General features: G+C 41.3%; 1 protein-coding gene across 2 annotated transcripts in view; it reads right to left on the reverse strand.

Moving 5' to 3' along the window:
• The window catches only part of LOC121526700 (G patch domain-containing protein 2-like), a 40,021-nt gene that overhangs the window by 12,113 nt on the left and 5,354 nt on the right, over window positions 1-22,554 (reverse strand). For both annotated transcript variants that reach the window (XR_005993332.1, XM_041813388.1), the window contains exons 3-9: window positions 13,172-13,233; window positions 11,468-11,626; window positions 11,207-11,295; window positions 11,049-11,113; window positions 10,912-10,951; window positions 10,742-10,818; window positions 3,723-3,805 (exon numbers count right to left, since the gene is read on the reverse strand). Coding sequence is in view for 1 of the 2 variants with exons in the window: in XM_041813388.1 (XP_041669322.1) it covers window positions 3,723-3,805; window positions 10,742-10,818; window positions 10,912-10,951; window positions 11,049-11,113; window positions 11,207-11,295; window positions 11,468-11,626; window positions 13,172-13,233 (575 nt within the window). In the remaining variant the exon portion in view is untranslated. The remainder of the gene's footprint in view (window positions 1-3,722; window positions 3,806-10,741; window positions 10,819-10,911; window positions 10,952-11,048; window positions 11,114-11,206; window positions 11,296-11,467; window positions 11,627-13,171; window positions 13,234-22,554) is intronic.

The following is a 22,554-nucleotide window of genomic DNA, read 5'->3' on the forward strand; positions in this document are numbered from 1 at the left end:
GTTAAGAATCTAGTCAGGACTTGTTGGATTGTGGAGGATTGTTTGATGGATGTTGGTGTGAAAAGTAGAAAACAGCCAATTTAAGGCTGAGAAATGGAGTGGTCATCTAATCCAAACAGATACCTGGCCTGATAAGTGTTTTTGTTGTGTCTTTTTTTCCACAGCCGGCCTCAGCAGTGCTGTGGAAGTGCTAAAAGGGTAAAGAAAGAAGGCAAAGCAACAGCTGGGTACCTCCTCAGTAATTCCCACCGGAGCCTAGTGAGACACCTTGAGCCGCAGACTATTTTCACTCCTGATTACAGAGTTTCAAATCAAGCGCTAACACATACAACAATCCACTTCCTCTGGCCAACTCAAACAAAGACTCGGCTGTCTTGTTCACTTGAAACAACAAGGGGAGGAATGCTTTTCTTTCTACTAAACGCAGTATGCACAATCCTCCCATGCAAACAAGATGTCTACCAGAAAACACTAACTAATCACTGATTCTGGTTTTTCCTGTACACTAGTAGGCCAGAATGACAACAGACCAGATCAACAGATCTGTACAGAGTGTGAAAGCTTGTCAGAGCCAGTGTGCATCTCCTGGTGGTGAGATTACTGAGGAGACATGGTGCAGCCGCCTGCCAACTTAAAGATTTATACAGAGCAGTTGTAGCTGCAGAAACTGACATTGGACGACATGGGATGCATGATAAATCATGGTGGACAGGGGGCACTAGACTCATGAAGCAAGAAAATACTCTGAGCAGGGCTTTGGGTGGAGGTAGGGGGTCAGATCAGGAAATCTCCCTCTGGGCAATTCTGCAAAAATATTACATTTATGTAACGTACTCCAAAACATACACTACAGTATCTCTACCCAAGAAACATAATGGGAAATATGCCCTTCACTTCAATTATATAAGGTATTGACATCCCTTTCTTTTTTATATCACACTGATGAGACAATTTATTTCATCTTTCAGGAAAGCATGAATCAGTTCCCATACATTTTAGCCTTTAAAGCATTTATTTCCTCTCTTTACACCTTTTACAACTTACTCTGGGTCTGTTAACTGTCGAAAAACTGAGGGATGCCCCTGGTTCCGCACATTGAGCATAAGGGGTCCTTAAGGGCCAGGGGTGAATCCTCTTTTACTTTTATGGGAAGTGGCTGAGCGCTGAGGAGGTGAAGGACAGAGTCGCTGGCCGCTCCATCACTCAGTGCAATAAATGGATGCAATCTGTATCCAAGTAAAGCATTGGCTGTTTTTAAATTCCACCTCTTTTATCCAAATGAATGATGGAGCCTGGTACAGTGCACTGTGTGGCGATATTAATATACATCAGAGGTCTGCACCCCTCACTAAATCAGGGAACCTCCAGCATTTGTTATTTAAATGACAAACAGAAGCCGGAGCATGGAGAGGGGGCACCGTGCAGAAGAAGAGGTGGACAAACCAATTCAGATTTCAATCCACCAAAGACAAAAGGCCCCGAGCCATGACTCTAATGAAAAAAGGCAGCTCTACTGCTCAAACAGATACAATGGCTGCTGCTTGGTGCCTCTCCTGATAGGGAACACCACATCACACTATTCTTTAAAAACAAATGTTAACACGGCTTCAATCTAACTGTGGACTTTCTCTGATGTTAACTTACCAAATATATTCTTTTTTTATTTGGTGAAGGAACAATAAATGACTTTACAATAGGAAGAGGGTTAATTCATGATAGCTCTATCACTACCAGCAGTGCCTCTGTGGAGTTGTGAAAGACAAGAGAAGCAGCTAAAGCTCAATCTCAACATCAAATGCTTTCAACATGCTCACTAATAATGATCACAATAGTACAAATTCATTTAATTTTATACACTTTTGGTTCAATACCCAACTCACTGGATTAGCATATTAGATTGTAAACAATTCAATAGCAGCAGCAGTAACATTCTGAGGAGATCTGAAATTTTGATCTGCCAAAGGAGCAAAATTTGACTGGTAATCACCATAATGGTGGCATGGTAATGTTAGAGGAAATCTAAAAACCCCTGAATGTGATAAAAATGTTAATTTATGATGCTGCTGGTATGGCTAAAAACACTACGCTACACAGGATTTCAAACTCTACTATCCCTCCTCTAAAGTCAGAAGGAAAGATTTTAACAAATTTGGACCAAGTGGATAGACTTTGTTAAACATATGACAGATTCATCCAGCTTATTAGAGTAATAAAAAAAATCCCTTGATTATAATATCAAATATAAGACTTTCTGAGACTGTTAGACTTAAGCAGAGAATTAACACTTTATTAGCACATAAAGTGCATTCAGAAAGTATTCAGACATCTTTTTTTTTAAATTTTGTTATGTTGCAACCTGATGCTACAATCGTTTAAATCATTATTTTTTATGTCATTAATCTACACTCTGTACCCCATAATGGAAAAGTAAAAACAGAGTTTCAGAATTTTTTGCACATTTCTTACAAATATGAGGTGAAAGGAACTGCCTGCAGAGCTCAGAGACGTAATTGTTACAAGGCGCAGATCTGGGGAAGGCTACAAAAAATGTATCTGCTGCACTAGAGGTTTCCAAGAGCACAGTTGCCTCTATAATTCTCAAATAGAAGAAGTTTGGCACAGCCAGGACTTCCAAAAATTGGTTACCCAGCCAAATCGAGCAACAGGGGAAGAAGGGCTTGAATATGAGATGTGACCTAGAACCCGATGGTCACTCTGACTGAGCTCCAGAGATCCTGGGTGGAGATGGGACCAAGTTCCAAGAGGACAACCATCACTGCAGCTCTCCACCAATCTGGGCTTTATGGCAGAGTGACTAGACAGATACCTCTCCTCAGAGCAAAACACATGAAAGCCCACTCAAAAAAAGCCATATGATATGAATTTTCAGCTGTGAGGCCTTCTATAGGGAGGTGTTTGTGTTTCTAAATCATGTCCAACCAATTTAATTAATCACAGGTGGACTCCAATCAAGGTGAAGAAACATCTCAGCAAAGACTGAGAGAAAAGGGAGGAAACCCAAGCTAAATTTCAAGTGTAGTTGCAAAGGGTCTGAATACTTATGTCAGTGTGATATTTCTGTTTTTTATTTTTAATAAATTTGCAAAAAAATTCTAAAATTATGTTTCCTCTCTGTCATGCTGGTGTACTGAGCGAAGATTAATGAGAACTAAAGTGATTTTTTTCACTCTCCTCTGAATACTTCCAGATCAAAAGTGTGTAGTGGTTTGTACTTCTCTGGTTTAATGTGGGGCTTCGATTCCCATTGTCTCAAAATTTACAAACGTCTCTGTAAATCTGGCTAGATGCCTTCTTTCTCATTTGGGGTTTATGAATATGAACAAAAAACGCTGTAGTAACTGCTAGAAATTGTCATGTGAACTAGCAATCCATGACAAAGGAGCGAAAAAGTACAGATCATGTTTACTAGATGGAGAGATTTAAAATAAAATGAAACATATTGTATTCTTTGCTGTTTTAAACGAGATGTGAAGAGAATAGACTTGCAGTAATATTAATACTATGTGAAAAAACAGAATACTAAATAAACATTTTTCCCAAATGAGGAACGATATACTCACTCCTTAAGCCCTGTCTTTGAAATATGCATCTGCATCTGTTTTATCCTGTATGTAACAAAATCCCCTTCAGAAGTTCATAGCTATAGAATTTAGACACGAGGAGAAGCCGGTGATTCAAAGCCTGTATGTGGAAGGTGTTACCTGATGTTGTGATGGTCACACCTTCTGTTTCCCTCCTCCTGGATTCTCCTGTGCTCAACAGTCCCAGAGAGACGCTAGTCTGCCTTTAGGGGACACAGAGATATAGAGATTAAATGTTACTCACAATATGATAGCACTGCTCTCACTCACAGGTCAAAATACATGTGCAGAAATTTGATGATTATACAAATGTCGATACATGCAAGCGCTGCACATTTTTAAACACTGCAGCTTAAATTTAACCTCACTGCTGCTCATATCTTTATTATTCCTCATTGATACAGATTTTCACCACAGAGAATATTCATTGAAGAGGGGTGTATGAGGCTGAGTCATTGCAGAGTTCACATAAACAAATTAAACCTGCTCTTTGCCTCTTGTGTCATATGTCAAAGCCCTGAAATAGGAAAAGCCCCCCCAAGCAGCTTAATAGCACCGAGTTCGGAGATGTAAAGTTAAGGTCAAGGTCCGTTCCATCAGTATGAAGGGTGTGTGTGTGGGGGGGGTTGATGTGCTGGTGTGGACATGTGCACAGGAGGTGGAAGACAGATTGACAGAGGGAGTTTCAACCAGATATGATGACAGGAAGGAGTTCAAATCTTGCATGTTTTTCTTGCTGTAAAAAACTAAAACACCACGCTGAGAAAATGTAAAGAAGAATATGGTGCGCTGTTTGAAAATCCCAATAAACCTAACCTGTAAAAATGAGTTTATGACAGATTTCAGAACAACAGAAGACAGCTCCTTGTTAACCAGCTGGGCTCATCTTGGTCTGCAGGCTACATAAAGCTTACAGCTCTAACATACACATGCTACAATCAGACCCCGTCAGGGCAGCCTTTTAACAGGCAGCGTGTTCTGTGACCTCAGCACCCATAAATCACATGACTGCTGTGCAGGCACAGGGTGTCGAGAGCTGTGCAGGGCATGCTTTGAGCGAAGTCTCTATGTTGTATAATCAATAGATATAAAAATAAATGGCCTGACCGTTATTCTCTCCCTGCTACCCCTCTCTAATAAAATCCCAGTAATGCATATTTCATTTACTTTTATACTTATTGATTACCTGTACTCCAGTTAGTAAATCACGCGCCTATCGATCCCTCAATCGTACCTCTGTTGGACAGCACATAACCAGCCATTTGCGCCCCTGATAAAGAGCTCAGGCATTGAACTCCCCACAGTAAATCTTTGCAAACTAACTTTTTAATTCCAAAATCGATCCACGTTTAAACGTCGCATTATTTCACGAGGCACGCCTGCGGTATTAAAAGTAATACCCTGATGCATTTGGTCTTAATGTGTGGAGGTCCATCCCTCCATCTCTTCCCTCATTACACCGAGGATAAGCAGCTCCAGGGCCCCTGAAAGCCTGGAGGGAGGTGAGGGCCCTCCCCTGCTGCCAGGAGCCTGCTGAGACACCCAAGACAACGCTAATCAAACATGAGAATACCATCAGCTGGCTCATTAACTGAGGCAAAACATCACCATTCATCTCTGAACACAACCCAAAGGCTTTTTATAAGCTCAGTGTAAAACTGAGACAAGTTGTTAAAAAAGCACAACACTGTTTTTATTATTTAACATCTGTTCCTTCATCAATTTTAACAGCTTGACAGATGTTGGCCAGTTGTTTTGTCCCTAAATATACAGAAACTGTGATGAGAAAACAAAGATTGACTCAGAGGCATTGAGGAATGAAAAAAAAAAACCTAATATGTAATGAAGACAGCCAACAACAGCAGCAAAATTCTATCAAAGACACAAGGACACAGAGGAAAAAGTCTCCAGAATGGATTTTTTCAGGTCATATGAGACACTTTTAAATGCAGCGCGGTCCCTTAGGGTGCAGAGTGAAACAGCACTGACACAGGGTCAATTGTAATTTTGGCGCCCACATCCAAAAGCAAATATATCAATTAAAAATAATAAATCAAAAGAGGAGTGAGGAGCCACAGTTACAAAATGGCCATCTATTTTCATTAGGGTACACAGCGCTTCAGGTGTGAGCAGGATCTCAAGATTAATAGAGGTATTCAAATGAATCAGAAAGGATTAGGGTCTCCTGGGAACATAATCAATACCTCCAAATCAATAATCAATAGGCCACTCACACCAATATACTAACTGCTGACACCGAGATCTCACAATTAAAATGAAAACTGGGAAGGGAGTGGCGTAAGACTATGATTTATCTCACAGCGCAAGTGTCATTTAGAAATAAATAAGTCAATAGATAAAAGCTGCTGCTGCCCGGCTCAGGTGGGAGGCGGTTATGCATTTTAACATAGTCGCCGGCCCCGAGCATTACAGCCAAATCCCACAAAGCATTGCTCCACACCGCTACGAGGATAAACAGCATGCAACCTCACATAGCCTTTATCACTTAGCATCAAATCTCTGATTGTGGCCGTCATCTAGTGGCAAACAGGAGATGACAGCTTTTATTAATACAGTATCATTTCAACCTGGCTGCAGTACAAGATTAATGCTTACACTGTGCCCACAGAGAAAACACTTTTCTATCAAGGGTGTTTGGCAACAAAGAAAGTCAGATGTATGGGAGCACCAAAGCCCTGAAATCGATCACAAAGGGAGGACGTTCAGAAGAAATGAAAATAAAGTGAAGTGGAACAGAAGTGGATGTTTAAAAGTTTGTTAAGAGCAATTATCCTCGTCATGCAGAAACATGAGAGTAATAGTCCGGTGTTGTGTTTGCACATGAGGGTGTGTTTTAGGGAGGTAAATGGGTGCTATGTGTGCAGAGCTGGGTCGTGACGATGGAGCCGCCGTCTCACTGGAGAGTGGATTTGAGCAGCTCGGGGAGATGGATTCAGCTTGTGCCGTCCGACGGGACACATCAGAAGCCCCTCTCGTCAATCCCCCCTCTCTCTCTCCCTCATTCATTTGGGAGTATGATTTATACTTTTTGAAGTGAAGGGTCTTGAATCCCACTATAAAGGAATTAAGAGGTCTCCCCTGAGTCCGCCATTCAAATGAGAGCATGGCAGGGATATGAGGGCTTTTTAATAGAGAGAAATTAGTATTCACAATGCCTCAAACTGGAATCTGAAGGAACCTTTCAGGTGGAGAAGAAAGGGGGCCAGTTTAGAAAAGAAAGCCCTAAGAAGTCGGGGGGGCTTTTCATAGCAGTCGTGTTTTTGCCCCTCATCAAGGAGTGCCGGAGCTCTCTGTGAAATAACCCAAGAGAGAGAGAGGCGGGAAAAAGAGCGTGAGTGAAACAAAATTAAGAATGCACCATAAATAGGCAGAGTGGAAACAATACAAGGAGGAGTCCCACAGTCTCGAGGCCGAGGGGCCGAGCGGCTTCTCAGTAGTCCCCCATGCAGATCCAACAGATCCAGGGATGACTGCGAGCCATGTGACGCTTTGACAAACATCTTCTGGATAAGGCTTTTTTAGTGTTTTGTGCAGTCCCAGAAATGCAGGGGTTTGAATCTGCATTACAACTATGCCAACACTAAGAGTTTTTCTGTTTGGGAACACTGACCTTGAAAACTATTTAAGAACAGCATTTAAGTCTACAGTGAGTTTAGCTCAGACTTCAGGCCAGGAAAGCACTTAATTTATGTTTGATGTCCTGCAGATCTCAGCCCTTTGTTTACAGTTGGAAGCAAACTTGGTACTATTTTACTGCCTTAATGTTTTAACAAATGTCATACAAAAGCCTTAGTGTGGTTTAGGGCTGTCACGATATCAGATTTTTACTTCAGGATTATCGTGGGCAATAAATGTCATGATAACAATATATCACGATATCAATAAAAATCTAAATAATAATGGGACAATTAATCAAATTTATCTTTAACTTTATTCATGTGGTGTTCGCTCCCATGGCAGATGAATTACACTCAAAATACCTAAGGAGGTACTGCAGCTGCTGTATCATTGCGGAGGGTCAAAAAATGCAGAAATATTAATAGTAAGGTTTTTATTTATTCTGTAGCATGTGCTTTTAAGCTTTTCAAAGTAAAAAAAAAATATCTGATTGTTTTTTTTTTCCAGTTTGGTAACAAGAATGAAATTTCCATGTTGTGATCAACAGGGTCAATCTGTTCATCAAAATCCAAGATATTTCTTTTTACATTCATCAGTTATCAGAGATATCATACTTTTACCAAAGTTAAAGATTTAGGGCTTTTAAGTTAACATTAGGGGCACAGACCCCACAAGCCACCCCATGGCTCCATCTCTGACTGATTAACTTATCCACCACACAGGATTTACATATCATAATGCCAAAACTGTGTCAGAAACGTAGGGTTATAAACACATTAGAAAACAATGAATTACAGACATATTTCAAGAGCACCTGCAGCAGTTTTTAATGAGACTTTGTTAGCTTTACTAAAAGAACCAAGTTAGAGTGCTGCGTTGGGATCAGGTCTGAACTTAAATTTTGCTCAGGTCTGAACTTAAATTTTGCTGGCACTAAAACTGTTTAAGTCAGTAAACAGGGCACAGACTAATTTCTTTAAATGTGCACAGAAGCTTTTACGCTCCTCATAGCTCCGCAGACATACAGTATAAGCGTCTCCACTGCTCTGATGCGCCTCATGACGCACAGGAAGGGACTGGCACAGAGATACTGAGCCAACATTTTGTTATTTGAGTGGAAATCCCTTCTATCCATAAAAATTGGTCTCTTTTCATAAAGCGTTTAATTTACTGACAAGGGCCGGAACAGAGAGGGACAAACAGAGTAAAAACGAACTCTCAGAGAGAGCTGACAGGGCGCTGCGCTTTTTGGCACTCGCGAACAATGATCAAAAAAATAATTCCACCTACAGCTTAAAAAACAAAAGATGTAGTCTGTAAATGTCACCCTGATTTCTTATCAATATTGTCCAGTTAAATTAGTCCAGGCTGTCAGCTGCCAATGTTTTTGGAGCGTTATGGCTGTCGAGGGTGTGAGACTTTTCTTTCGTGCATCATTCAGTGAGAAAACTTGGTTTAGAACAGTGAAAAACCTTTATTTGTCAAGGGCAGTGCTTAAGTGAACGCAATATTATAATTTCTTAACCTGAACGCAGCTTCTGTCGTCATGTTTTATGTGGATAGTCAGACTTTAGGAGGAATTGGACTTGCATGTTGCAGGTGCAGGTGGGAGAGAGGGATGACACACACTGCACAAGCAGGTGTTAATGGTCAGGAAATCAGGGGGAATAGGCAGGTAGGGTGTTAGCTGTCCGACGCAGGACTCTATCTCTACATCCTGTCCGTTAAGAGCTGTGTGAACGAGGAAAAAGAAAACTTGTTTTCTATCAGCGTCTTGCTGGGCTCCCAGCGTGCGTATGCTGGGGGTGCACATGGAGAGAGAGAGAGAGCGGCAAGGTGAGCCTGGACTGTTTCACGAATGAGGGGCGCAGAAGTTAGAAGAGTTGAGGAGTTGATGATCTGTTACATTGATGGATTTATTAAAAATGTTCAGGGCTCATGACTGCGCTGGAGTGGCACTGGATCATTCACATGATATGATCATATGCACATTTTTAACATGATATTGAAATTTTATTTTTTAATACCACGATTATCGTCAATACTGGTATGAACTGAATAGCAGACAGCAGCATCAGACAGCTTGATTTGAGCTGTGATGGCTCAGTTTAGACAGCTGCAACCATTGCCAGCAACTTTCCAAAACATTCTCTTTACATTGCAAATATTTTGTCTGAACAGGATAAAACAAATGAAGAAAAACAGCAAATGTAAAAAAAATATCTGAAGATGTGGTCACACACTGAAATAGTGTAGGTTTGGAAAGTGCCTATAAAAAGTATTCACCACCTTGGATGTTTTACCGTTTTATTGATTTTATGAATCAATCATAAATCATAAATCAATCATCATTTGAACTTTCTTCCACTTGACCATTGAGTCTCCCGCATGCCTTTTGGTGAACTCTAGTCAAGATTTAATCTGAGTTTTCTTCAACAGTGGCTTTCTCTTTGCCTCACTCCTATAAAGCTTTGACTGGTGATAAGCCAGGGCAACAGTTTTACGCAGTGTCTCCCATCACAGCTGCTGAAGCTTGTAACCCCTTCAGAGTAGTCATAGGTGTCTTGGTGGCCTCTCTCACTAGTCTCCTTCTTGCACGGTCACTCAGTTTGTGAGGACGGTCTGATCTAGGCAGATCTACACATGTGCCATATTTCCTCCATTTCTTGATGATGGGTTTCACTGAACTCTGGGCTTGTTCAGTGCCTTTGTCTCTATCTCTGACTAGTATTTTTTAATAACCTTTTCTCTGAGTTGTCTGGAGCGTTCTCTTGTCTTCATGGTGTAATGGTAGCCAGGAATACTGATTAACCAGTGACTGGACGTTCCAGACTAAGTGTCTTTAGACTTAGACAATCACTTGAAACACAGGTGATCTTGATTTCAGTAATTATGAGACTACATGCACCAATTGACTGGACCTCTGTTGAATTAGGTCAGTCACTTTAAAGGGGGAGAATATTTATGCAAGCACTTATTTTGCCTTACATTTTTTGATTTAATTGACATTACTTTGTAGAAATCTTTTTTCACTTTGACTTAAAGGGTTTTTTTTGGTCAAAAAAGACTAATTATACTGACTGTTTGGTTTATAAAATCAATAAAAGGGGAAAAACAACCAAGGGGACAAATACTTTTTACAGGCACTGTACATTGTGTACTACTAGGGCAGTAAATTATAAAGTTAAATTATCCCCCTTTAGTGTATTTGTAACAGAAATATTCTAATTTTAAGGTACAGCTTCGGTTCTCCAATATCTGCAGCACACAGCACACAGTTCATCTGCAAAGCTGCTCATAAACACATATGTGTCCCCTTCTTCTCCACATACAAACACCCTTAACAAAGATCACTCTAGTTAACAGCGACCCATGCTCTAATTCATTCAAATGACACAGCCATAGACAGGTCCATCAATAAATTGAGCTTTGATTTAACAACTGAATGGTGTCTCCAATAGGCCCTTGAGAGGCGGATTTGTTTAACTAACATCAACTACCTGTTCGTGCAGACAGAGGAGGAACATCTGAGACTGGAGCTCTGTGACACCATGTCAATAGGACACAAAGGCTTCAACTGGAAATTGAAAGTATCAAGAACATTTAGATTTAGTGATTTCACCTTTCAAGTCTGAACAAAGTGGGAGTAAAAAGATAATGAAAAAAATACCTGGCCTCTCTCTCGCTTTCCAACAGAAGGCAGCCAAAAGCTAAAAGGAGATAATGGATGTACAATTACTGAAGGAAAAAGACTAAATTACACAAGAGGTCTTTTGTTTTGAAAGAGTTTAAGGCAGCATATCTTACTCTCTCTGGTAGGGATCTTGGGAAAAGGGTCTGAGCCTTTTAACAAACACTGGCATGTTGTTTGCCTGTAAAACACAAACACACAGAGTTAGAAACAATCCATATATAAAACGGCAAACTGTATTATACTGTAGAGGAGGATGTCTATTTGCTCTAACCTTGCTGGGAAGCCTCCTCCTATCCTTTCTAATGCAGCAGGAAGCAGCAGAGCCAGGCACTCGTTTCAGACGTGAATGATACCGACTTCCTGCAACAACAAAATGTTGAAAGAAATGCTCTGATTTAAGAACTACTTCAGCTTTTCCTTCACAAATAATTAACACCTGGCTTCCTTCTTCTGTGGAAGAACATAGAAATGGCCAGAGTATTCCTTTCTACAGAATTAACACACAGTTCCTAACAAAATCCTCCATCAGTACCTCTGTGAGAGGGCCGTGCAGGCTGCAAGAAGGTGGGAGAAGGACGGTTATCCTCAAGGGAAAGCTGGTTGTCTGAGTCCCAGCTGGGCAGCAGGCTGGCCACACCCGTCCCGACTCCACAGTCCCCCTCAAAGAACCAATCACTCTGCTCGTCATCACCTGCAAAAAGGAAGATTTGTCAGTGAGAAGGTCACTGCTGCAGCTTTTTTTTTTTTTTTGCATATTTTGACCCAACTAACCCAACATGTGGCATAGCATAGCATAGGGCTGGGCGATTATGGCAAAAATCAAATCATGATTAATTTAACGCTTTACTTCGATTATGACTGATCAATGATTATTCCACCCCAACCTCCTACTCTGTTTGTTTCTTCTTAGCAAAATAAACTTTTTTATACAGTTGAATAAAAAGTAGAAAATAACTGCTGCTCACATTTCACAGTCAGCTCAGTGTTTGAGTTTTAGTGGACTGGATGGGGATGAGCGCATGACTAATACTTCTTCTCTTGGGTTTAGAGCAGGCTACATGCCTTGCAACACCTGGCTACCTATCTGTGACTACACAGACAGAAGTTGTTTTTAAGGGGGTGGTATATTAGTAGAGAGAGAATTACAAGGGAAAGAGAAAATTGAAATAATTGACACAGCAAGTTTATGGTAAAATGCCCCACCTTACTAAGCAATTATCCGAACTACCTACCTCATGTAAATTCGCCCACATCCTTACATGTTTTATACTTCTGAGCATGTCTAGTCAGCATCCTTGCACCCTTTGCACATCTTGCACACAATAAAAATGCACACTGAATTGTATGAACTAGAAAAAATACCTGAAAGAGCTTGTACATATTTTAATCTTAATTTTTTGCACTTTTTTCATTTTTTTTTTAATTTTATATATTTAAGGTTTAATTCCTATACACTGAGGGCAAAGCCAACTAGAGTCAAATTCTTTGCTGAGTAAGCATACTTTTCCAAGAGATGATTCTGATTGTCTTCAAGATGAAGCACTGGGTTAAGGCAACTATTTGGCCATTTAAGAATGTTTTCAGTTATTTCATTAGGTTTGACTTGCGATTGCACAACCAAATGTGATGTGACACAAAAAAGCATCCAGCACAAACACTCTGTGTGATGCAAGACATGTTTTGGAGATTCTCTTTGGTTTTAGGGGCCTAGCTGCTGTATATCTGGTGGTCCATCAAACTTCATCAGAGCCTCCACTGACACATGTGCACCATAAACCTCTCTTTGGACTTCACATTACCAGACAACTAGACAACAGCCACCCTGTCCCCTGACAACTAGCTCTTATCAGACCTGTCAGTCAGCAAAGAAACATGCAGGAACCATGCCTCTCACAGTCAAGGTGTAGTGACAACTGTTAAATCAGAGGCCGCCTGGCCCCACCACGGCTAATGAGATTAGCAAAGGCTTCAGCGCTCATTAACACGACATGACAACGTCTTATTAGAGTCGCCTGGGTGCCCAGCAACCAGCCCATTGTAGAGAAACCTCCCTCTGTAGCCCCACTATTTCCTCAGAGTCAGGCAGGCTGTCATCCAAGTGTGACAACTCTTCATCTTTCTTTCCAGGATCAAAAAACCCTAAATTAATTTAGACCAAGTTTTCTCCAGCAAGTTTGAGCAAGAGATTAAGTCATTGCACATTCCTCTTATGTTAAATGTTTCAGTGTTTTAATACCTTGTCTTCCTTCATCATTAGTGAAGAGGCCGGGGTCACTGCTGCATGTGCTGCTGGTTTCCCTGCAAAGAAAAGAAGAAAATGTCACATGTGAATGATCTTGGCCGACCTGTTTCTTTGATCTGAATGACAGTTGAGGAAAAAGAACTCGGTTTTGATTTGTCATCTCAAACCAGGAAGGATCTTTAGGTCAGACAATGTTATAGCATCTGAAAAGTGAACAATGTGAATCTTAAATACATGTGCTTCCTTAATGTCAATATTTAACATGTAACATTCAATAATAAAAATAATGAAGAAGTCCGGAGCTAGAGGTCGACATAAATGGAAATGACACAAAAAGACAGAGTGCGCCGTGTTCTCCCTTGTCGCGATGGCAAACACAAAGGCACGAGGAGAGGCTCTGATCGAAGCCACTGAGTGACATGCACAATCTAATTGAATATCCTCCGCTGTCAGCTCCAATCTAATCTGGCCTGCGTCGTGGAGGATGACAGGAGAGCGAAACACCACCCTGCCTGCCCCTCCCTCTGGGTGTGCCCCACACACACAGAGTGGTCCACAGACGTGCCGCTTCCACACAACTGGCCAACATCTGCTGTATGAGCTGTCGCTGCTTCCCGCTTCGCCGGCAACCCTGAGGCAACCCCTGTTACTCTGCCTCCTCATCCTCTGTGCCCATCTCTGCAACCCCAGACCACCTGGGGTTTCTCTGTCTTTCTCACACCTCAGCCACCTTGAACCGTGACCTCCAGAGACTACAAGGTCATTGTTAGGTGGAAGAGGAAGAGGAGGAGGAGGAGGAGAGTGTAGGGGACAAGAGCTGAAAAACAAATGCCCTCTTTCTTCAATAATCAACTGTCATGCTCATATCAAGGTGTATGTTGTACTGTTCCTATAAATTCTCTATAAAGTGCATTGATCCGCAGGTGGAAATAGTTCAGCATTATGCTACAATGTAGCAAATTCATTTAAAAATATTTTTATCCAAAGCAATTCAAAAGGCCAATGAATCAGGAGCACCCACATCTCAATGAGCTTTATTTAAACGCACTGGTTGGCATTAGAAGTGAGCATAGCGATCTAGAATCTGACTGGTTGATGCTGCAGATATTCCCCAGTTTTAAACACTGCCCCTGTAAGACACGTGATGCAGCGCAATTCGCATAAATACAAGCTGAAAAGTGGATGGGACATACAAATATTTTGTTTTAGCTTCTTCAGCTTCCCCGTGCAAAAGTTGATGGGATGAAAAGGTTTGAAAGATAGGAAATGACAACTACAATGGTTTACCACATCAGCGAGGGGAGTGACATAGAGGCTAACTACAGCTGTTCCAGATTTTCAGATGACGACAACTATTGTAACTAGATGAGAACAAAAACATTTAGACAACAACCCAAATGTTGATGTGAATTAGATCCCACCAGCCAAGGCAGGAAGCAGAAGAGGGCCATGCCTGAAGATAGCGCTGTAAGATTTTTATTTAATAGGTTGATGATTCAAAATAAAATCGATTGACAGACTTTAACCCTTTTAAGACAATTGTATCATATTTGATACATGATTTTGTTTGTCATCCGATGAATAAACATGATCCATAAATTCCTTAAAAACCTTGGGAGCACAGTTGGTCGAGTGGTTTGGGGCGCTACCCGTGTGCGCGGGCGGCCTGGGTTCGAGTTAGGCCTGTGATTCTTGTCTCTCCCCTCTCTTCCCTGTTCCCGAGTCTATCCACTGTCCTTGCTCTATCAAATAAAGGCATGAAAAGGCCCAAAAATAAATCTTTAAAAAAACAAAAACCTTCAGTATACAATCTAAAAATGATGAAAACACCCTCCAGTGGATAATCAGATGCCAGAAATGGCTTATGTATCAAATGTGATTACAGAGAACAAAAAAAAAGGTTTTGTTTTTGTTTTGGTTTTAATTTAGGCCGAAATATTGATAAACATCTCAGTTCCAAAAATGAGAATTTTCTGGCTATTAACTGAAAAAAAAAATAACAGCCAAATAACAGCCAGACAATTCTAATTAGCTTAATTAAAGCTAAGGGTCTTAAAGTCTGTGCAGTTTTTTAGAAAATCCTCAGGTTTTGGGAGGCTGTTTTCAGTCAATACTTAACAATAAGACTGTTTTTTTAGATGGCCTTTCATTTATCTCTTTATTCTTTTATTTACTGAAGGGAACAGTGCACATTAATAAGCATGGACATGTAAATGTGCCAGATTGTAGCCATAGGCTAAGGCCCCGTCCACACGGAGATGAATTCAGGAGTATACGCAAAAGTTTTGTGTCGTATCGGCGTTTCATCCACACGGACGCGGCATTTTGGGAGGCCGTAAATGCTACTTTTTGAGACTGGGTCCAAGAGTGAACAAATCTATAAACGCTTACCGATTTGTCTCTGTGTGGACAGCCAACCGAATATTTCTTGAAACGATTACATCACACATTGCATAGCCCACTTACCCCACATGCGCATGTCGAATCAAAATAACTATGGCGGACTACAGGGTTGTGTTTGTGCTGTGGGAGCTACTGAGGTTATTATGGCTTTTACAGCCAAATCTGATGATCCTTTACCATCCACCGAGAACCGCATACACCAGATGTTCTTAGATCCACTACGGAGAACAACCAGAAAGGCAACTGGGAGAAAGTTTGTGGCAGTTTTCATAATCTTCTTCTCTCTTTTGGTGCATTTCTGTGGCATTGTTACAGCGCCCCTTACAGGCTTGGCATTTATACTATAGTGTTTTCAGTCGTTTTCAGTGGTTCCGTGCTTATGCAGAAATTTTCTGAAACGATCCCGCTTTTACGGTAAACTTTTTCAAAATAAAACGGAAGTAGATTGTTTTCGTCTCCACGTGGACAAGGCCTAATTTCCATCTGTAGTTTAAATGGGTTAAAGCTCTCGTGAATAACTTTTGTTTATATTCATTTTGGTGCCCCCATGGTCAAAGCAGCAATTGTCATCTCATTGCTAATCTTGTCCTTTCTAATGTTGCTTTTTAATTAATAAGAACAAATCTCAAACTGCTTTTTTTACAATCAGCTATACCACTTATTGTGAACACTTTTTTGCAGCATGCTTTCAGTTGTCAGATATCTACCCAATAACCATAGTTTTAGGCATAAAAAACTACAGTAGAAATAATAAATCTTGGGTCGCAGATGGCCTAGTGGTTAGGTCGTGCCCCATGTATGCGGTAGGCCCAGTTTCAAGTTTGGCCTTCAACCGTGTTTGATATTTACAATTTGGTGTCTGGGAGGTAACGACATGACTTGGAGCAGTAAATTATCGTGTTGACACCAGACACATGCAGATTATTTAGACAAATAATCATTTGCAACAGGCGCTGGGGATAAGCCCCCACAGTCGTCAGGGGAGGAAAATCTTGCCTCAAATCAGGCTTAAACTCCTGTAGTGTGTGGCTGGCCTAACAAAGGCAAAAAAGCCTCAAAATTAAAAAAAAAAAAAAAAGGAATAAGATCTTTTTGCCATTGAGCCAGTTTGATAGGTTTGATAGGTCATGAAGAGGTAGTAATATTCATTTCTAGTAATAGGTTAAAAACTTCTCACAGAGCTTCGAGGGTCTAATGTGCATGGAGCTGAGTGTTTCAGAAAGGTCAAAAAGCAGCACATTCTTACAAGACGCTTGCCTCCAATGTTGGTATTGTAGTTTGATGATATACATATTATAGTGACAATCATTTAAATAAGGCTTATTTCCATTCATAGATCTTTCTGAAATAGGAAGGCCTTATGCTCCTGATTGCCTAGCACTCTGCTTCCTGTTGATCAACGCTGACCTTGCTAATAGACGAGATGCTGGAGGGTCAGATATGCGCTGATACGGTGCTTTGCCATATTGCAGAGGCCTGCAAGTGACTGCAGGATCAGAAAGATGTTCGTCCAGCCTGCGCGTCTTCCTGGCCAGATGGCCCTGCATCATCTCCCTCTCACATCCGCGAGAAGCAGATGTGAGTGGGAGCCGGCCTCTCAGGGGAATCTGGATGATGTCTGGCCCAGCCAGGCCATCCCAGACTGAATCCCCAGGCCCCTGCTCAGCTGGACCCCACCTCTGGACACATTGGCTGGCCGGCCCACAACACAACAAGCTTGATAACAGCTATTTTGATTTTTAAAATGCAGTGTGATGTCTTCCTCCATTTTCTAGATTTAAAAATATGTTTGCTTCTTTCTGCAAAGTTTGAAAAAGAATCACAGGTATTAACAATTAATTAGAGACACATTAAGAATTTATCCGTATTAAAGGTGTAATGTGATGTCGCTTAGAGCAGCAATGGGCCTATGTGAGATCGTTTCCATTAAGTACTGCCTAATTAATTCCATGAATAATTGAGACCACCATTTTTCTTGGGACCAAACAAAACATCTCTGCTTTCTTCTGCAGTGACCTTTGGCAGCAAAAGTTGACAAACATTATGAGCAAACTTGGTCTTTGACTCAGGCATAGAATAGCACTTCCCCCTCTAGTCAAAAATAAGATATTCTATTGTGGATTAGTGCCGCAGAAACAAATAAGTCTTAATTAGATAAAGAAGCATATGTCCATGGTGAAACAAAGCCAAGGGCAAAAACAAAAAGTGCATTCCAGCATTTTGGAGCCGAACCCCACATGGCTCTATTGTCTCTATACAAGCCAAAGAGGTGAAGCAAAACACAGTATCCAGATGAGCACTAATCATTAGGATATAATCCTCAGCTCCTGGGAGAGGCAGACCAGTTTGCACAGAGATTACAGCCTAGCCGCCATTTATTGAGCCGGGGCTCATTCTGCAGAGGAATAAAGAAGAGGCAGAGACGGAGGGGGGCAAAGCGCTGATAACAATGGATCTGTAGGCTCTTCAAACAAGCTGCCCCAACCCAAATCCATGCCCTCTTCCATGGGTGTCTGATTATAAGGTTATCCCACCATCCCCGAGCAGCCGTAATTGGATTAGTCTCAGAGATTTATGAAAATTAACTTCAGCAAATGCCGCACTGCTTCCTCCCAAAACTCTTCACAGAGTTTTTGAAAATATACATTACAGCAAGATGAAGCTGAGTGTGAGAAAAGCAAGCATGGTGGCTTTGTTTTGTTTTTTTCTGGTGGCAGGGTTGGAGTCACCAGTAGCAGTTCACAGCCGGAGACTGAGGCTTAGCCCGGGACAGCGTCTACCCACAGGTGAGGCCTGCTTGCTGGGCCAGCCGGGGTGCCAGGTGGCCTCACTGCCAGCAGGCTGGGCCAGGTCTAATCAAGGATGTGGAGCCCAACTGGAGCTGCCAACATCTGCTCTCCTTTCACTTGAGTGGCTGAAGGCAAAGCTCGGCTCAGGAAGAGGAGTGACCTTGAGAAGAGGCGTGCTTTTGGAGGCTGGAAGGCTCCAAATAAAAAGGGTTAAAAAATGAACGGCCAAAGAAGTCAGAGTGCTTTAAAAGATATTTCTACAAAAGCATCCAAAATCAAATGGACCATACATTTTCTGCGTATAAACATTTCTGTTGTATCACTGTCAACCCCTCATCACTGCTGCCGTTTGTTCATTTCCTTCGCCGCTGCCACAGTTTAACCATCAGATTGTTCAGCCCTCGGTTACTGTGGCAGTCTACTGAGCAGCAATCAAGAGCGATGGCGTGGTGTAAGTGAGAAATGATTGACAGCGTGCCATGGTGTTTCCATTTATTTCTTCTCCGGAGCTGTTTTCTGTCAGAACGGCTATTGATTTTTCCATAAAGTAAGAAAACAAGTACCGTTTAGGGGCTAGAGAGGTCAGCACAAATTAAACCAGAAGATGTAAAGCCTTCTGTCCGCCCTATTACCGGTTACCTCAAATGTCTTCTTCTCAAAGGAAATCTATTGTGCTGGAGCACAGCAGGACATTGGGAATGGGAACTTAGCAGGCTTAAAAGACTTAGAACTGAATGCCATACTTAAAGACAACTGTAGTGCTCAGCTTGTCTGTTCAGGACATTATTGAACCAAGGGAAGGTATGTAATGCCTGAGTATTTTTGTGCATTGTGGGAAAACCAAAAAATCCCCTTGATAATATTCCATGATGATGGCATGGTGGATTGGAGTATCTTTGATAGCCACTGATAACAGTGTGACACTGTAAGCAAGTCTCTGGATGAAGTGAATGAACCATCCCCAAAGAAATCTAATAATCTAATAATCTAATTCAATGAGTTTAATTAACCCTTAGAGCTCACAGCTGTTTTTTTCACCATCATGTCTCGTCTGGACTTTTTGTCTTAAAAAAGCTTATAAAATATCAACCCTGTGGTGCACAGTCAAGCTCCATACATCCTTTTTTTCAGGACAACCTGGGCTAAATATAAGCTATCTAAAACTGTAATGTCACTTGAATTTTAAAAAAGTTATAAAGACAAGAGAAAAAAATAAATCAGAATTTGAAACTCCCAGATTCTTATTGATAACACACAGTTAACAATAGTGACTAATCCTTTTCTTTGCACAGACTTGTTCTCCCATCTCTTGGGGACAAAACAGTGAAAAAATTAACATTCAGTGTCAAAGGGTTTTCAAAATATCTACATATATACAAAGAAAAAGTCCATGCACTTTGCTGCAGTGAGATTAATTTGTTACACTCCTCTAAGCAGAAGAAACCCAACTGGTTGACTGCAACTCCCACAATGCATTGCATGTCAACAAAAATGGAACTGCCCACTGAAGAAAGCCAAAGTACTTGATTGAAAATGGATTACAGATGGATTAAAAGATGCTTATTATCGGATGTAACGCTGTGGATTTAATCTTGAAAGACTCTGAAAAGTCACATTAGTTCCAGGCTTGCTAAAACGGCATCCTTTAGGGCTACTGAGACATCGATGGTATCAAATGAAGAGCAAAATGGACAGCTTTCAGAGGAAAAAGGAGTAAGTTTTTATACATATGGTTCAAAAGTTATCAGCATTTTTATAAATCCTGTCACGTATTGTTGTATGCGACAACACTGTCCTCAGGGACCCCGGAAAGTCAGTCAAGTTCAAGGCTCACTAGAAAAAGTTCTGTAAGAGCTATGAATGCATGGAGAGCATGATTAGAAAGGCACAACAGAGCTTTCATAGGAAAAACAAGTTAGTGCCTCTGACTTATGGTTTAAACGTTACCAAGTGATTTATAAAGGGATGTGCCTGCAGCACAGATCCTTGCCGCGTGAGCTCTAAGGGTTAAGCTTTGGGGTTTACATTCTTGTTTTCTTGTGAAATATCTCAACACTTGTCAGATGGGCTCTGATCCACTTCTGTGCAGTCTTTGCTTCACTTGCTAAATATGCCAACTTCCAGGCTGAACTTCAGACTGGCAGACACTCTGGATTTTTTTCTGCAGAATAAATGCTTCTGCTAATCTAGAAATGTGATCATTCTAAAAAAGTAAAATAAAGACAGGTGAACACTGTGCAGTTTCAGCCCATTCAGACTGAACCTTACGTTGCACGACTCACTTGGAAGTCAGTTCCACTTTCAGCCTGATCAGGCATTGTTTGTGGTGCAGTGTACAGGATGGCTGACCACAGCCCGACAGGCTGCTCCCAACTGGTGGGAGGGATTTCTGGCATGACTGATATTTTGGTCATATGACTGCACCCACTCCCACAGTCAGAGCAGAACCACAAAAGGAATCTGCATCTAAAATCAACATGAAAACATCAGGAATGCCTTTTGATGTACCCTGACTATAATAAAGGGAACAAACACGCCTACCTGTGACTTCCAGCTGGCAAAGAGTATTGTTTTAGTTTGCTGCTAATTGTGTTTGCTAGTGATGCTGTTTATGTGTGTGCATGAGAGAGATGGCAAGGGGGGGGGGGGGGGGTCACAATTTGAAGCATGAAAACAAGACAACAGATCTGACTTCACCTCTTGTGCAAGACTTTTCAAAGGAAACTCCACCAACATTTGTCTTCACTCGTACAGTGTCAGCCCTTGGGTTGTGGCCGACCATCAGACAGTGTGAGCACATAAGAGCAGGGCATTTAAAAAACAGCAGAAAGAAAAAGAAGATATGCTTGTACACTTGCTCAGTGCCCCAAATAATGTAGCTGAATCACACTGTTTCAACCAGAGATCATTTTTTTAGGTGAAATGATCTTCTGTGGGAGATACTGAACGAATGGATTCAATCAAGGTTTGAGGTACAGTCAAGTGTGTGGGTATATCAGCAAATAAAGACAAAAGTCAAATAAATCAGCACTGCAATGGGGGACTGCAGGTAGGGTTGGGTATCATTTGGGGTTTTTCCAATACTGGCGCTAAATTGACACTTTTTATATAGCGCTGATGCCTCAACAGTGTCTGAATCCATACTTTTGATGGGAAAAAATGTGTTGAAAGTCAGTGGGAGAATGAAAGCTGTCTGGGTATCATAAATTAGTTGCAGAAATATATAAGGTGCCAGTCAAACATGGGATATAAAAGGAATCTACTGTAACTTAACACATAACTCACACAACTTCCATAACGAAGTTTCTTGCCTTTCATTGGGTGGTTTCATTGGCAGGGTATCAAAACAAAGCATCTGTGTTGTAATTCGGTAGGTTTCAGATGTATTGGTACCAATACCATGTCAGTACCAGTTTTCGATACTCATATCTAACTGTAGAGGTGACAAAAGCCAAGTATACTCAATGTTTTCACCTGAGCTATACAAAACTACAATATCACGACCATTAAATATAAATGACATGGAAGTTTTAAGCCGTCAGCATGCTATTCTCTGGAGTATCCCTGTCTCCGACCACCTCTCTTAGCACACACAGCTCACTCACTCACCCGCCCATCCAGAAAACTCTCCCCTAAGCATGCCTGAATTGTATCAGAAGAGGAGGGAGGGAAGTATGGGAGGGCAAAAAGTGTAAACCAGCCAGCCAAGGCCAGGTAGGTGTGTTAAGAGAGTAGTTTGACATGAAGACAGATGATTTGGTTCAAAAGAAAAACATCACTGAATCTGCTATCTTGCAGTGGTTCTGATTTCATAAGAAAGACAAACAAAAAGCATTAATCTGTATAATATGCCCTAAGATAATAGCAGCAGTGTCACAACAAATCACCAAATATGGGGCTCCAGAAAGTGGTGTTGAAAAGCCACAATTTAAAAATCTCATGAAGACACTAAACACAAAGTATGGTTTTCCTGGGTGCAATTTTTTGTTGTTTAAACTCCCCGCTAGAGTGATGGTGGCCCAGCAGCTAACAAATCTGACCCACAATTATGGAGCCTTATCTCATTACACTGTTAAAAAGTTTGTGCCGATGATCACATAGGAGAGCTCCTTCAACAAGGTCTGAAAGACCTCATGTCACGGAACTTGTCAGAAACTGGTCCAGTGTGGATCAGCACAGATAACA

The sequence above is a fragment of the Cheilinus undulatus genome, linkage group 18, assembly GCF_018320785.1.
Source record: "Cheilinus undulatus linkage group 18, ASM1832078v1, whole genome shotgun sequence".
NCBI classification, from domain to species: Eukaryota; Metazoa; Chordata; class Actinopteri; order Labriformes; family Labridae; genus Cheilinus; species Cheilinus undulatus.